Source organism: Molossus molossus, unplaced genomic scaffold (assembly GCF_014108415.1).
Source record: "Molossus molossus isolate mMolMol1 unplaced genomic scaffold, mMolMol1.p scaffold_m16_p_18, whole genome shotgun sequence".
Classification (NCBI taxonomy): domain Eukaryota; kingdom Metazoa; phylum Chordata; class Mammalia; order Chiroptera; family Molossidae; genus Molossus; species Molossus molossus.
Window position 1 is genome coordinate 26,605,328 of NW_023425353.1, and position 16,075 is coordinate 26,621,402.

At 40.5% G+C, this 16,075-nt stretch overlaps 1 protein-coding gene across 12 annotated transcripts in view; it reads left to right on the top strand.

Moving 5' to 3' along the window:
* Positions 1-16,075, top strand: part of ATG7 (autophagy related 7) — a 274,296-nt gene that overhangs the window by 181,721 nt on the left and 76,500 nt on the right. The window contains exon 22 of one of the 12 annotated variants that reach the window (XM_036266283.1): positions 6,416-6,542. The exons of 10 other annotated variants lie outside the window; for them this stretch is intronic. In XM_036266283.1, coding sequence (XP_036122176.1) covers positions 6,416-6,424 — 9 coding nt within the window. In that variant the 3' untranslated portion in view covers positions 6,425-6,542. Of the gene's footprint in view, positions 1-4,378; positions 4,400-6,415; positions 6,543-16,075 lie in introns of those variants that run through there. One more of the 12 variants, XM_036266284.1, reaches the window with a different exon arrangement.

Here is a 16,075-nt window from a genome sequence, read left to right on the forward strand (position 1 = left end):
AGAACAGGCTTACTTGCTGCTAAACTGAGTGATCTGTTAAAACTCAGAAAAGATAGTGGATGCAAATAACACCTCCTTTGTTATCAAGCATGGAGTTATCTACTGATCTGTCCACCTTACTGAGAGCCACACTGAAATTGAAAGATCCCTTATACAGTAAAAGGAGGAGTGGTCGTTTTGATGTTGTTAGGGCTGAGAGTTCTCTGGATTCCCAGGGGGAGGAGAACAGAAAGAGTCATAGGCCTTTTTGCCGTGTGGCCTGAGCACTGAATGTCCTTGAAGTATGGAAAGTCCTGTCCACAAGCTTTATTAACTATTTTCCACTTAGAAACAAACCAAGAAGTTTCAGAGTAATCCAGAATCATCTTCACAAAAGATAATACCAGAAAACTCAGAGGGATAAAAAGATATGCTTGGTAGAAAGAATATTTCCCAGCCTTGACTGGCCCTTTGAGCCAACAAAAGCAAAACCTCAGTCAGTATTTAATGAGTGAGAGAGAACAGCTAGAAAAGGGTGGAGAAGTAGGCAGAAGGAGGTTATTTAAAAGACCCTAAAGTACTGCAGCTGTTTTGGCTAATTTTTCTCATTTCAGTGATGTTCCAAGCTCTTTGTCTTCTTTGTGGGGTGAATTCATTTGGTTCTCTCATGAGTCATCCAGCCCACAAATAATCTCTCTTGGAGTAGCCTTCATGAAAATAGACAATTCACGTTGCATTGTGTGAATTGGCAATTGTGTGTCCCTTCCCTGGGTGGGCTGTGCTGTGTCTACTTTGCCTGCCTCCACATATGTCAGGACTTCTAAAGTCTAAGCACATCCTCAGTTTGCTCAGGGAGGCGGGTAGTGCACAGAAGGAGACATCTGGAGTACAAAACTGAGGCAGGCAAGGAAGGCTGCTCCATCCTAAATGTTTCTAGATTTCATAGATGTAACCTTTCCCACAAGGGTTTTCTGAGAATTATCTATGAAAAAGTAGACAACATCAAAGGAAATTCTTTGTAAATAAATGTTACTATCATTTCCACCTGGATCTTGCCAAGTGAGTTTTTCCTTTTAGATAGTATTTTTTTTACTATATGGCCAGCGGATCTGATCAGCATTTTTATTTAAGATTTCCCTAGAGATATTGAGCTCTTTAAGAAGAGACTAGAATGGATATCTTTGTTTTTGCTGCCTAGCATGACTTCCTCTTCCCTAATGAGCACCATGATTTTACTCAAAGAAACCATCTGAGACCTCATTCTCATCTCATGTGCTTTTCTGGTGGAGATTTCTCTGCTTTTTTGGCTCAGGGTTGCAATGTGTAACCCAAGGCCCAAGATAGTCAGCACATCATATTTCCTTGGCCATAGTGATTGGTTCAGAAATGGGCATATGACCTGGTCATAACCAATGAGATTTTGGTTGGGAGGCCTGGATCAGGGCTTGGAGTTTTGCCTTTTAGTGATGTGAGTGGAGAACCAGTTTGAGCATGGAGATCAACACATGGAAGAGAGCCAAGTCTAGCTGAGTTGAGAGAGGACAAGGACAGTCATGGTGTTAGCTGGTAAGCCCTGAGCCAAGCTGCCCTGAAGGCACCATTGTCCTAGTCTTTCTAGGCGTGTGAACCAACAAGTTCCCTTTTGGCTAGAGTAAATCAGAGTTGAGTTTTCTGTTTCTTGTGCTAAGAGTTCTAACTCATTCAGGGCAGTGTTTCATTCATACCCAGCATCTAGCAGAGTACCTGGTGTGTAGAGGAAGCTCAGTATGTATTTATTACATAAATTCTCATTCAATTGAACAGATGTTTATTGACACTTACAAGAACAAAGTATAGACATACCTCACTTTATTGTGTTTCACAGGTGTTGCTTTTTTTTTTCTTTACAAATTGAAGGCAAGAACCTCCACCAGCAAAAAAAAAGATTACAACTTGCTTTATTGTGATACTTGCTTTATTGTGGTGGTCTGGAACCAAACCCACATTGTCTCCGAGGTATGCCTATATTGTCTGGATCCTATAGGGTGCACTATTTAATACACTATTTAAGCCACTTGTCACATATGGCTCTTTAAATTTAAATTAGTGAAAATTCAATAAAATATAAACTTCAGTTCCTAAGTCACACCACCCACCACATTTCTAGTGTTCAATTGCCACAGGTGCCAAGTGGCTACCATATTGGACAGTTTAGATATAGAACATTTCCATCATTGCAGAAAGTTCTGTAGGATAGCACTACTATAGAGAATACAAACAAAGCTCAGACCATGCCTCCAAGAAACTGTGTCTTCTCAGTTGTTTGTTTAGAAATTATCAAAACAACAGAGAGAGCCTAACATGCAGAATTATAGTCTGTCTTACTGAAAAGACTGATTTGTAAAAGGTAAGCTTTATTTCTCTCATGCAGAAATATTTACATATAAATTCTAGTTAAGTCATTTATGAAAAAAATTACTATTGAGTAATTTATAGAGCCATACATTATACAAAGTGAAGTGTGCCTAACTTGTTTAACACAAGAGGAACTAGAATTTACTGGGTCCAGAAACTGAAGGTACCCAGAATACCTTGTTGATTTTTGGAGCCTTTTCAGGGAATATGAAGAACTTGTTTCTTTTTATGTGGTAAGACTCGCATATGTTAAACCATAATGATGACAGTTCTGAAATAGCATGGTCCAAAGTTATCAGTCCTGGCAGGTGACTCCTGGATGGACGAGGGCTCCTCTTCTGCTCTTTTGTGTCCCACATCCAACTCTTCACCGTCTCCTCCTTTAGAGTAGGGTGTCTGACCTCCAACATACTCATTTTGAAGAGGTATGAACATTTCCCCACAGTTCCTTCCTCCATTTCTCCTAACAGTTGTGAAAGAGGCTGACCAAGAGTCTGTCAACGTATTCCTTGTTGGCCTGGAAACTATCAGCACTTGGAAAGCTGAATGGATTCTGCCCTCACTAGGGGCCATCTTCAGCCCCTCAGATTTAGCCCAAGCTGGCCAAAACTCTATTTTCAGCCTCATCTCCTTAGGTCTCCACTGAAGCTTCCCTCCTTAACCAACCTGCCAGGTTTACTCACTCTGTTCTTTGGCTCACACTATCTCCCTGTCTCTCTCCCCAACCTCCAGGTAAGGATTTCTCCTCAAAACTTAACTCAAGTACCTAACACGTCCTTGCAATGCTCTTTTAAACCATCCAAGCCAGAAATTCTTTATCCCTCCATTAAGCCTCTAAGACAGCATTGGTTTTTTTGTAATAGTGAATTATTGAGCTATAATTCACCCTTTTAAAATGTATAATTCAATGTTTTGTTTTCTAATTTTTTTTCTTTATTGATTTTTAGAGAGAGAGATAGAAACATTGATGAGCGAGAACATCGATTGGCCACCTCCTAAATGCCTCCCACTGTGGATTAGGCCCACAACCTGGGCATGTGCCCTGACTGGGAATCAAACCATTGACCTCTTGATGCATGGGTCGATGCTCAACCACTGAGCAACACCAGCCAGGCTACAAGTCAATGTTTTAAAATATATTCACAGAGTAGCAACCATCATCATGATCTGTTTAGAATATTTTATCACCCCAAAAGGAAACCCTGTATCCTTAGCAGTCAACTCTCATTTTACCAAGCTTCGCCACCCCCGCCCACCCCAGACCTAGGCAAAGACCAATCTACAGTCTGTCTCTATAGGTTTGCCTGTTCCAGATTCACATAAATGAAATCCTATAATACGTGGTTTTTTGTGACTGCCTTCTTCCATTTAGCATAATGTTTTCAAGGTCCATTCATGTTGTAGCATGTATCAGAACTTTATTCCTTTTTAAGACCAAGTAAAATTTCATTTTGTGGCTATACCACATTTTTTGATCCATTCATCAGTTGATGGGCATTTGAGTTGTTCCTACTTTTTGGCTATTATGAATAATGTTGCTATGGACATCCATGTACAAGTTGTGTGTACATACATTTTCAATTCTTTGGGGTATATGTCTAGGAGTAGAATTGGTGGGTCATATGATAAGTGTGTTTTGTACCATTCTTTTGGCAACATTACATATTCCTGTATTTAAATCCCATGGTTATTTACCTTATCACTATATCTTGCCTTCCTAAACCCTTTAGGGCAGAAAAAAAGAGCCTTCTTTCTCGTTCTGTTTTATCCAGTAATTACCACTATGTCTGCTTAGCAGAAAACACAATCATGCCTAGCCGATGTGGCTTAGTGGATTGAGCATCGTCCCATGGACTGAGAGGTCTTGGTTCGATTCCCAGTCAGGGTATATACCTAGGTTGAGGGCTCAGTCCCCAATAGAGTGCATGCAGGAGGCAGCCGATCAATGTTTCTCTCTCATATCAATGTTTCTATCTCTCTCTCCCTTCCAAAAAATCAATAAAAGCATTAAAAAAAAAAATCATTGTTTGGACATGAACATGTAATGGAAAGAAGTAGAGACTCATGAAGTTCTTTTCCTAAGGTATGTCAACTTTTTCTGTCTGCTACATTTGTACTCCCCCCCCCCTTTATTGGTTTTAGATAGAGAGGAAGGGAGAGGGAGAAAGAGCTAGAAGCATCGATGAGAAAGAACATCGATTGGCCGCCTCCTACATGCCTCCCACTGTGGATTAGGCCCACAACCTGGGCATGTGCCCTGACCGAGAATCGAACCGGTGACCTCTTGGTGCATGGGTTGACGCTCAACCACTGAGCCACACTGGTGGACTGTACTCTTTTTTCTAAATGTATTTGGCCTCTCTGAGGCCCAGTCATTGAAGGTGACCTGATCTGCAAATGCAGATAAGTGGTGTACAACACGCCACAGGTCTGAACCTTCTGAGGGAGATGTGCTTTGGAGCACAAAGGAAGGGCAGCTTTTAACATATCTCCTTCCAGACAACAACACACACGGTGCCACACTGCTGAGAAAGGTCAGCTGTTGGATAATAAGGCCCCTCTACAAAGAGGAGCTTCACAGGGTCTTTACTCATTTATCGCCAATAGTAAAATGTTTATAAAGACACAGTAAAAGTTATTAAAAGGAAAATATATCTTCCTGCTTTTTCTCTCTTGATCAAACCCTAAGAAAGCAACTTAAACAAATGAGAGGAAAGATGCCAGGCTTATAAAATGGAGGTCCTGCGGCAGCCTTTGGGTCCATCTTGAGGTGAGGTCAGAGTATTTTTTTCCAAACTCTTAGGTCAGGAAGAGCTTTACAAGGTGGCATTGTCGGTAACTGGTGATTTTCTCAGTTGGTAAATCACTGGGTATGATAAGCAGCTGCTTGGAAGTGAGCGCGCAGCAACTCTTGAGTCTCTAGCAGCAGATGGCAACTGTGGGTGATGACAGACATAAGATAGAGGGCTGTGCTGCTCAATCTGAAATAGAAATTTTGAGTGAAAAAGAACTGGGGTCTCTTGTTGGGGCATAATTGCTCTTTCATGAGCCATTATCAAGGGTTCTCCCATACCTAGAAGAATTGTTCCTTACCCAGGAGTTTAACCAATACTAAATGAATGAAAAAAATTAAGTTCTTCTCTTCTGAATAGGGGAAATCAGTGTTCTAGTACATACAATAAGAACTTGAAATTTTATAGCATTTAATAGGCATGTAGTAACTATATTATTCCAGGAATGACAGCTCATGTGTCCCTCTTATCAATTGCTCATGGCGGCTTGGAGGGTTGTGTTGGGAAGGATTTTTGAGGCCAGTTTTAGGCTCAGCAGGAAAGATGATCATATAATGAATTAGTAGTATCTGTCATGAACACCTAAGAGAATAAGGATAGCACGTGTGTCGAATATTTGCCTTAGACTTGGAGCTCCTTGATGATAAGGACATTGTCTTAGATAGCATATCAGGACCTAGCACATCACCTGGCATGTAGTAATTAACCAGTAAGTATTACCTTGGTTGAATGAGTGATCGATTTCCTAGTTTGGGGATTGGGCCCCTAATTCTAAGTGAATGACACACATTAAATGGCTTAACAATAAATCAATTTTTGCAACAGAAGTATTTCCCGGAGAACTTTGATTTTCATGGAACTATTGCCTTGATGTTTTCAAAACAGCCTTCCATTTTGCTACATCAAATAATGCATTTCAAGAGTTTCAATTTAAATTAGCTGTTCAAAACAAACTTCCTCATCTTCTATTTCAGTGGTCTAGAAAAGCATCTTGGCATTTTAGAAAGAACATGGACCTGGAAGTCAGATTTGTGTTTTACTTGCAGCTTGGCTATGAACAAACTGTGTGACCTTAATCTAGTCACTTCTCTACTCTGGGTCTCAGTGCTCTTTATAATATTAGAGAATTGAAGTCAATGAGCTCTTTGATTCTGTGAATCAGGATAAAGTATGAAAAAGAGAATGGATTTCAACAAGGTAATCTGTCTGTCTTTGGCCTTCTCTGATTTCAATTTCACTTTCTGTCCTAGGAGCAATGATCCTAGGGTAAGGAGGCAGGAATGATATTTTTAACAATGATCACTACGGTGAAATGTCAACATAATGAAAGCCTTTTTTTATATCTCTGGAGGATGTTACATGAGATTTATCCTGTATTCCAAAGTGATTATGGTAAGTGTGATTCACAAAAATATAGTCTTGACCGACATTCAGTACCAGGAATCTGACAAATACATGTTTTTATATTTATGCATATTCTTTCTGATTCCAAAATAAGAAAAGAAAAGATTTAAGATAGTTATGCTATACTCAAAACCATAGAAATAATTAAACCTAAAAAACTTTGAAATGAGAATAAAAGGACAAGAGCCAATAAGTCAATATTTTAGGAAACTTCAGCTAATGAGAGCTTCCAAAGTTGAACATGAAGTGTGTGTAACTCCAAAGCAAATGGGCTACCTAGTTCTCCTTGTCTGATAACAGCTAGAATTGGCTTTGGGAAAAAGTAAAATGCAGGCACAATTTGTCACCCTGCCAGACCTGTTCTAATGGCCTCTTATCAAGGCAATAGCCATCAGTTTAATAATGAAACCATTGAATTGCAGAAGGAGAGTGCCAACACAGACCAAGCCGTACTTAATGGAGAAGAGCTATTTTACAGTTGTTTGGTAGACTAGCCAGGTCACATACAATAATAGTAGCTGATGCTTACTTTCTACAGTGCTTATGTGCCAGACACTGTTCTAATCACCTTACATATATTAAATCCTTAAAACAGCTCTATGAGTTAGGAATAATGCTCTGAGGTCTGTGATCTTAACAACTGTACCACACTGCCTCTCACAAGTCTGAAATCATGCAGAGATTTGACTTCACCACTACTTACACAGCTTACCTCTGAGCCAACTCAGGACAGAATGTCTCATTTAAATCAATAATAATCTGTTAAAAAGTAGACAGCTGCAGCCCAGCCGGTATGGCTCAGTGGTTGAGTGTTGACCCATGCACCAAGAGGTCACTGGTTCGATTCCCATTCAGGGAACACGCCCAGGTTGTGGGCCCGATCCCCAGTGTGGGACGTGCAGGAGGTGGCCGATCGATGTTCTCTCTCATCAATGTTTCTGTCTCTCCCTCTCTCTTCCTCTCTCTCTCTAACATCAATAAAGAAAAAAAATTTTTTTTCAATAAAATGTAGGCAGCTGCAGTGCTCCACAGCTGCACGGATCGGTTGTTTGCTTGCTAAGTTAACTGATTCTTTTCACGTTGCTTTAACGTGGCATCTTGAATTTTGAAGGAATTTTAAAGGCTCTATTTAAGCATTCTTTTCTACATTTCAGTATTGGCATATAGAGTATCATACATCATGCACAAGTGCGTGTCTTTGCCAGTCATGATCTAGTTCAAGATCAGGGTTTTCCTCTAAACTACATGGCTTTTGATATTATTTTCTTTTCAAGAGGAGAATAGAATGATTCACAAAATTTATTAATTCATTCTACAAATTTATTGAATCCCTGTTTTTTACAAGACACACAATAGAAAGATGACCAAGTTCCCATCTCAAAAAATTTTATTCCAGCCAGAGACATAAACATTTCAACAAATGATTTCTATAGAGTGAGGTAATTATTCTTGTAAAGTGCTGTGAGGGAGCACAACAGAAAGAGCTGCTGTCTGTGCCTGGGAAGGGCAGACAGCTTCACAGAGAAGGTGACAGTTAATCCAAACCCTAATTCAAGCCACGTTTGGAGCCTATCAGGAGTGTATTTTTACAGCCACCTAGCATGACCAACGTTCCCAAGTTTTTTAACTAACATTCAGAATGCATACATACAGTGCCACTATTAGTATGTCATCTCTTTTGAGTCTCGATGCAGTTACACACCTAGGGAGAGAGAATAAAGCTAATCTATCATGATGGGTCACTATCTTACAAGTTTAGCTGTGGGTAAGATCTCTGGGGAAGTTGAAGCCAGGAATATAAGGAGTTCATACTGGGCAGGTGGAATAGGATGCCAAATGAGAAAATCAGAATTGCAGAAGCCAGCACTGGTATTTCCTCCAAGGCCAGTTCTGTGCCCACTTGGAAACATGATCTCTACAGACATGTGAAAATTGCAGGGAGCAGTGATTGGGGTCAGAAATGGCATCACTGGGGCTGAAAAATAAAGTCATTTTGGAGCTAACCTTTGTATTCAGAGAGAGCTTTGCCCTAATCCTGTTTAGGATTTCCATAGCATCTTTTCTTCTCTCTTAAGAGAGGTCAAAAGGCTTTCACTTTTCACTTGTCACTGCCTTGTGAAGAAGATGAGTTTGTAGTCTCAGATCACTAAGACTCATAGCAAGTGCTTAATCTCTCTCACCCCCACATTTGATCTTAAATTTGATACTTAGAATGAGAGGAGATCTCAGTGGTTTTAAGAAAATGATAAGGCTTTGTACTATATTTAATCACCTAGAAACAAAACATTAAAGCCAAGAGGACACTTTGTATATCATCTTATCTGTCCTTTCATTCTAAAGATGTGGAATCTGACTCTAGGAGACAGCTACAAATAATTTGAGGAGTCTAGCCAGTAAAACCTACTCAGCCCTCAAGGTTTCTGTTTCTAACTGGAGACCAGTGCATTCAAGAGCTGTTTAAGAGCTTCTGCTTCTCCTTCTGGAACTCAATTTAAGAATTTCTGCTGGGCTCCTGGAAAATTCCCCTGTCCTCAGTCTATATCTGAGTTCCGGGCCTTCTCTTTGCCATTGTTGATGGCTTTGGCTCCTCTCATATGTTTCTGTCTCTTTATCAGAACCTTGCCATTTCCCTAACAACCACTGATTTCAGCTTGCAACAGAAAAGTCAGCCTTTGCAACAAAAAACGACTCAGATTGCTGACCAAAAGCAGAAGAGGCCTCCCTTTAAGGTGTTATATACCAGTTCTGCTGTTCCTTATCTGCTTCCAGATGGGCAAGCTTGCAGATGAAGCATCTCTTGTCCCTTATGGAATGTTGCATAAGTAGACAGTGCTCTCCAAAAAACTGATATTTTCCTAAGTCTCCTAAACCTTTAGACTTGTTAAACCAGTTGTTTTACTACCTTGTAACAGCAGTTGGGAATTTTTCCACCCTGGTCAGGTATTTCATGTGGCCGCCCCTCCTACCTCATTTTATCTGTTTTTTTTGTTTGTTTGTTTTGTTTTGTTTTGTTTTTCATTTACACTTGATTGCTTTCAACTGTCTATTTCTGGTATCATTTCTAAATTATTTAGGACTGTTGGTTTCAAGTGACATAAACATAAACCCAACTTGAATTGTCATAGTCAAATGGAAACAGTGAAGCATTGAGCATATTTGAAAGATCAATCAAGGAAACCTTAGGAAAGGCTGCAGTTCTTGAGTAACAGGAACAGGTCTGTCTTCTCCCTGCTGGCAGGCTTCTTCTCCACGACAGGAAGTACAGCTGCCAGCAGCTCCAGAGCCCACTAATTCCAGAGTTACCATCACCTGATATGGACTGGTCCACATCCTTAGGTTCCAGATTCAAAACTCAGGGCCCAGCTTGAGTCTGTTGCTCATTTTGGGGCCATTCAAGTTGGGCCAGAGAGGCAGAATTATAAAGGAACATGGTTGGCATGGAGGGAAGAAAAGGTTCTCCTCAAAAGCTGTTTGCCATAACCAGAAGACAGGAGGGTGCTAGGCAGACAAAACCAAAGGTGTCTGCTACATACCTGAGAGTCCATCAGGAAAGGGGTGATTAAGTAATTTAAGTGACAAGAGCAAGTTGAAAAACAACAAGCATAATATGTTTTTTGAAAGTATTTATGTTCAATAAAGTTTTCTTAACCAACTTCCTTAATTGACTCTCCTGATTAACTCTGCACTCCCATGTTAAAGCATGATTCGGTTCTGTGGCAGGCTAGATGCTCCCACTAGTAGGCTGGTTTCTAGGACACCTGTATATTTCTGTTCCCACCAGTTGAGATGAATGCTCTGCAAGAGTCCTCAGTATTTCTTGCCAGACCTGGGAATGCCAGATGGACTTGTTGTTGTAATTATACCATTTAATTAAATAGCCTTCAAATGAAAAACCAGTGCAAAAAGAAAGTTGTTTCTATGAACTCAAGTTTAATTCAGAAAGATTTGATGACAGCAAGTTGATAGAAGCAATGGCTCTCTATAGTGGGAAAAGGGCTTTCACCATTTATTCCATAATGGGTTCTGTCCATTCGCCTATGTTTAAATTCTAGCTGCTTACTAGCTGTGTAGCCTTGGGCAGATTGCAGAATCATCCTAAGACTTAGCCCTGTTTCTGTAAAATGGAAATAATAACAACCTTGTTGAGGAACTATTAGGATTAAATAAGATAATATATTTAAAGCACTTAATACAGTTACTGGCACACAGTAAGCATTCAGTAAATGGGACATCTGCCATCATCGTCATCATTATAATTATTAACAGTCGCAACTTAACACTAGTCTTATATTACATGATATAAAATGAGGATGTTCCCATTAAATAATTTAATAAATTTATATTTAATAGCAGAGAGAAGTGATTGGGTGACCATAGAGAAAAATAATTTATTTATCAAATCAACCCCTGAAAACCCAAATAATTTTTTTTAATGTAAAAAGACACCTCCAGAAAGTTCTAGAGCTACATGAAAACCTGGTTTATTAAGATGAGCCTAAAGTATGTCCTCCTTCCCTGGTAGCATGTTTGGCTTTTGTAAGAAAAAAAACCAGGGATGTGAAGCAGGGGAGATCATTGGAAGGCCTCCAGGTAGCTTTAAGAGCTTTCAGTGCAATAGAACCTGTGTTGGCCCTATTCAAAACTTTGATTTCTGGACCAGTATTCTAGAAGTTGGTACATTCTTTTTATTTATTTCTTTCACAGAGGGCAGTAAAATTGAGTTCTAATTATATTTAGGGCATCTGGATTCTAGTCAGTGTTTCTGGCTCCATTTTAGAACCTAAAGTCTGTGGCTTATTCCTAATGTGGAAAATGGAATAATCCCCCAGGCACGAGAAGAAGAACTCCAGCTCTCAGGCTGCTGTTACTATAGCGAGACGCTGCTGCAGACATCACAAGACTTGTTATACAAGGAAACATGATTACAGTGGATTAGAGAAACTTGCCAGGGCCTTGAAGGATTTATTACTTTTTGAATTCTGAATGAGACATAAATATGTTTTTCCCCTCTTGATTTTGGACCCCATATGGAGAAGGTGAGAAAATTCTTCAGCAAATTCTAGAATGTTTTAGCTGCTAAAGAAGGTTTGGGTATTGTGTCCAAGTCATATTGCAAAGGGCATGAATACTTGCTTGGCAGAGATGCAAAACAGTCACTCCTTTCTCTGCATTGTCAAGTTGGTTACTGCCTTGTCTCCCAGTGGGAGAAAAAGGCGCTCCTTGGGGAGTATTCTGGAAGGCAGCATGCAGTAATGGAAAAGGCAATGCACTTGGAGGCAGGAGGCCTGGATTTCACCTTTCGCATTTATAAGCTCTGTGATTTTCAACAAGTTTCTTAAACTTTCTGAGCCTTAGTGTCCTTTTTTGAAATATAGGGACAGTACTTCCCATCTCAGAGGGTGGCACTCAGGATTAAAGTGTGTCAACTATGTACAGAATTTCAAATGTTAGTTGCATTAGCATCAGTATGGCAGCCTATAACATACTCATTTGAGTTCATAGATCTCAGAATTTTGCTGATATCCTAAAGGGAGGGACTTTTAAAAGTAATGATGGTTTCTCACCTGATTTCTTTAGAAAATGAATGGATAGCATGGGATAGTGGATTACAATCAACTTTGAACTCAGATAGACCTGAGTTTAAACTCACTGTTGTGTAGCCTTGAACAATTCACCTGACCTCAGTTATCCTTAGTTTCCTCATATGTAAGATGGATATAAAAATAGTGCCTCAGCCCGGCCAGTGTGGCTCAGTGGTTGAGCGTGGACCCATGCACCAGAAGTCGCTGGTTCAATTCCGGATCAGGGCACATGCCCAGGTTGTGGGCCAAATCCCCAGTGGGGGGCATGCAGGAGGCAGCCAGTTGATGTTCTCGCTCATCGATGTTTCCATCTCTCTTTCCTTCTCCCTTCCTCTCTCTCTAAAATCAATAAAGAAAAAAAAATTTTTTTTTTTTTTTGGATACGTGCCCTAGCAGGAACCGAACCTGGGACTCTCTGGTCCGTAGGCCGACGCTCCAACGGCTGAGACAAACCGGCCAGAGCAAAAAAAAAAAATTTTTTTTAAATACTACTTCAACCATTCTTTATTTCTTTATTTGCTGTCTTTTATTTTCTTTATGGCACTTACCACTGTCTGAAATTATGTATTTGTGTATATTTTTGTCTCTTATTCCAGCCCCCACTCAAATACAATCCCCATAAAGGTAAAGACTTTGTGTCTTGTTTACCACTTTATATGTCTTGCCTAAGCTAGTGACTCATACATTGTTGTTATTTATTCTTTTCACCTTTGCCATCTATTTTTAAAAATTCCCTTCCCAGTGTCATGGCTAAATTTATATACAGTAGCTGAGTTAGAAACTGGGCAGAGATGTTTTGCCTTTGGAAATACCTGTTGTTACAGTTGAGTTTCTATTTCCTAAAGATGCTTATTCAGTCTTTCATGGCACAGTATGACTTGTGACATCAGAAGATTGACAAGCAAAAGTCTGACTCAGGGATTCAGCTAGGAAAATGCGTGACTTTCAGCCTGGCTCGCCCTTTGAAGGATGGCTGGACAAGTCTCAAAAAGGTCTTGGATTTCAATTTATCTAGGAAAGTATTTAGCAAATTATTTTTAACCATTTGGATTTGGTACAGATCATGCAAGGAATCTGCAATCTCTGCATAAGTGAAAAATGAGAATGGAAGAACTACATAGAGCTGAGCAGAAGAGAACAGGCTTCCCTTCCCCTTCCCAGGAAGGTTAGGGCACCTGGTGGCCTTCTCCAAGGCCTGGACCATGCCTGCCCCCCTCTTCCCCCTGTTCTCCCAGAGCATCCTCTTGCACTTTTGCTTACTTAACACCTTGGAATACTGAAGTTCTAGGGTTTTCCACAGCCACTCAGAGTTAGACACTGCAGACACAAATGTTTGGGCTCTGAGTTTCACATCAGTCATTATCCCTTTCCCTGCAAAGAGGTGGCACTCAAAACAATGCACTACGTCGTGGAGAAAATTGAGCCCTGAGAGGAGGAACTCTTGACTCTTCCACCTCCTCTCAAGCCCTGTAAACTGTTCCTTTAAATTCCTGTAGGACCAAGATGGGCTTAGGGGGTGAGGTGGGGATGATTCCTGAACACCCAGGGTTTGTGTACAAAGTGTTGCAGTATGTGTATTGGGAGGAGGCTCAGTGTCATTAAATTCCCAAAAGATATCATCTTTGGTCTAAAATAGGTTTGGAACCACTGCCCTAAGTGGACTTAATATGTTTTTATAGTGTTTGCAAACTCTGCAGATTTACCCCTCTGGCACCCAAAGTTCTATGTGGGTGGGTTAAGGATGGAAATGCTGAAGCAATGTACAGCTGCCTAATCTTGTTGGGGTTTTGTATTATGGCTCTCTCATCTCTTACTGAGTTTGCTCATTCGCACAAACAATTAAGCTAGGCCCATTGGTAACCAGGTCCTGACTTGTCAGCAGAGGACTTGGTTGAGGAGGGTAGTAGGAAATTCTATAAATAAGATACCTCTATAGATTTGGCTTTAAGAATAAAATAAAGTCACATCACCAACAAGCCTACTTAGTAGTCCACTGGTTTCTTCCCTCAGTCACAGAACATTCTCCAGCCATTCCTGTACTCTTAGCGAGAGAGTGATGATACATTTGACCTTGTCACCTGACAGGTGAAGGATGAGAGTTGTATTTCTGCATCTGGGAGCTTTAACATGTCTCTCCTTGTCCAGCACCATTCATGGTAGCCTGACCAGATTTCTTATAGACCTTCAGAAATAATGCACTTGTGTTAGTCCCTGTGCTTTAAAGACTCAGTAAAGAGCTTCTGCCTTGCTCTTACAACAAAATTTAATTGATTGTAAGATCTGGAAAACCCTGGCAAGTGAAAAAGGAAATCTTGGTATGAGTATATCTTTGTTTCTTGGCAGTGCAACTCGCTTCATCTTCAGCAGGAGTATGGCAGCTTGTTTATTGCTGTCCGTCACATGCCAGGCACTGTGCAGAGTGCTCTATGAAATGTTTCTTATTCAATTCTTATCCTGGGGTAAATGTCGGCATTCCCATTTCATAGGCGAACAAGTTGAGGTTCAGAGAAATGTAGTCAGTGATCAGGTCTAAAAACAAATATAGGATGCCAAAAAGTGTAGGGGAACCGATGTGGAGCACAGGCCCTCCCTAAAGCCAAGCCATGAGGGTGAATAGGATTTAGAATGGAGGGAGAATTTAGGATGGAGGAGCTGAGACTTGGAGTCTGAGGAAGCACAGGTGTTTATTCCCCTCTTCCCATGTTACTCTTATTCAGTCTTCTTATTCAAGTAAATTATGCTGATAATCTTAACTGGAATTCTTCTTAAGTTATCTGCATGGGGTCAGTTTTCAGTGCTTTTCAAGTTAGAATTGTAGACATTTGTCTCCTACTCTGGTCTGGCTTTTCTCCATCAAAGTCCCTATATCCTTTTCCCATTGATGATCAGAGGTCCCATTAAGTCCTGCCTTCAGTCTCTGCCCCACCTCCCCCCATAATGGCCACCAGACTTCCCTTTCTGACACACAAATCTGAGCATGTTACTCAAGGACTTCCAAAGGCTCAGCTTTGTTTCAGGATAAGATCAGTTTCTCAGCCTGGAACTCACAGACAGCTCTTTCGGCCGCTCCAGCAAACCCCTCAAGTTGGTCAGCCCTAGCCACCCTGGACTTCCCACACTTTCTGCCTGTTCCTTTGCACTTGTTCTTTCTGCCTAGCGAATGCCTTCTTATCCTTCAAGACTTCATCCTTTCTGAGGCTCTCCTGGATTCTCTCTCATGCTTGTCATGCTGAATCATAATTATTTGTTAGCTCCTTGAGAACAAGAACTATGTCTTAATCATCTTTGTATCCTCCATACCTAGCGTAATACCTGGCATTTATTTGGCACTTACTGAGAACATTTTTGAATGAATGGATGGCTGTTTGACTCTTTGGTGGGAAGGTAAAGATGAAAGATCAGAGCTATAATAAATATGTCTCCTTCTGTCTACAGTAACTTCATAGTGTAGTGCAGGTGTCTCATTTACACTCAACAGATCATGCATACATATTTCTGTCAAATGGTGTTGCTTATGTGAGAAATGCAGGTGGTTTCCTAGTATCTCATATATTCTAACTCTAACTCTTCCCTTTATTTGCAAGAGAGAACTCAGAAAAATTCTTCATGGATGCCTCCTACTGGGGATCGAGCCCACCAACCAGGCCTGTGCCCTGACCAATGATCGAACCAACAATCCCTTGATTCATGGATCTACACTCAACCACTGAGCCACACCGGCCGGGCTGGACTGCCTTTTTTAGATAACTTCTTTAGGATTAAACTCTACAAGATTACTTACTCTCTTAGTCAAACTATTTTAGTTGGAAGTTAGACACTAACTCAAAGAGATTTAAGCAAACATGGGAATTTATTTGTTCAAGTAACTAAAAATTCATGGATAGTTCTAGACTTAGGCATCACTACATCCAGGTGTTCAAAAAA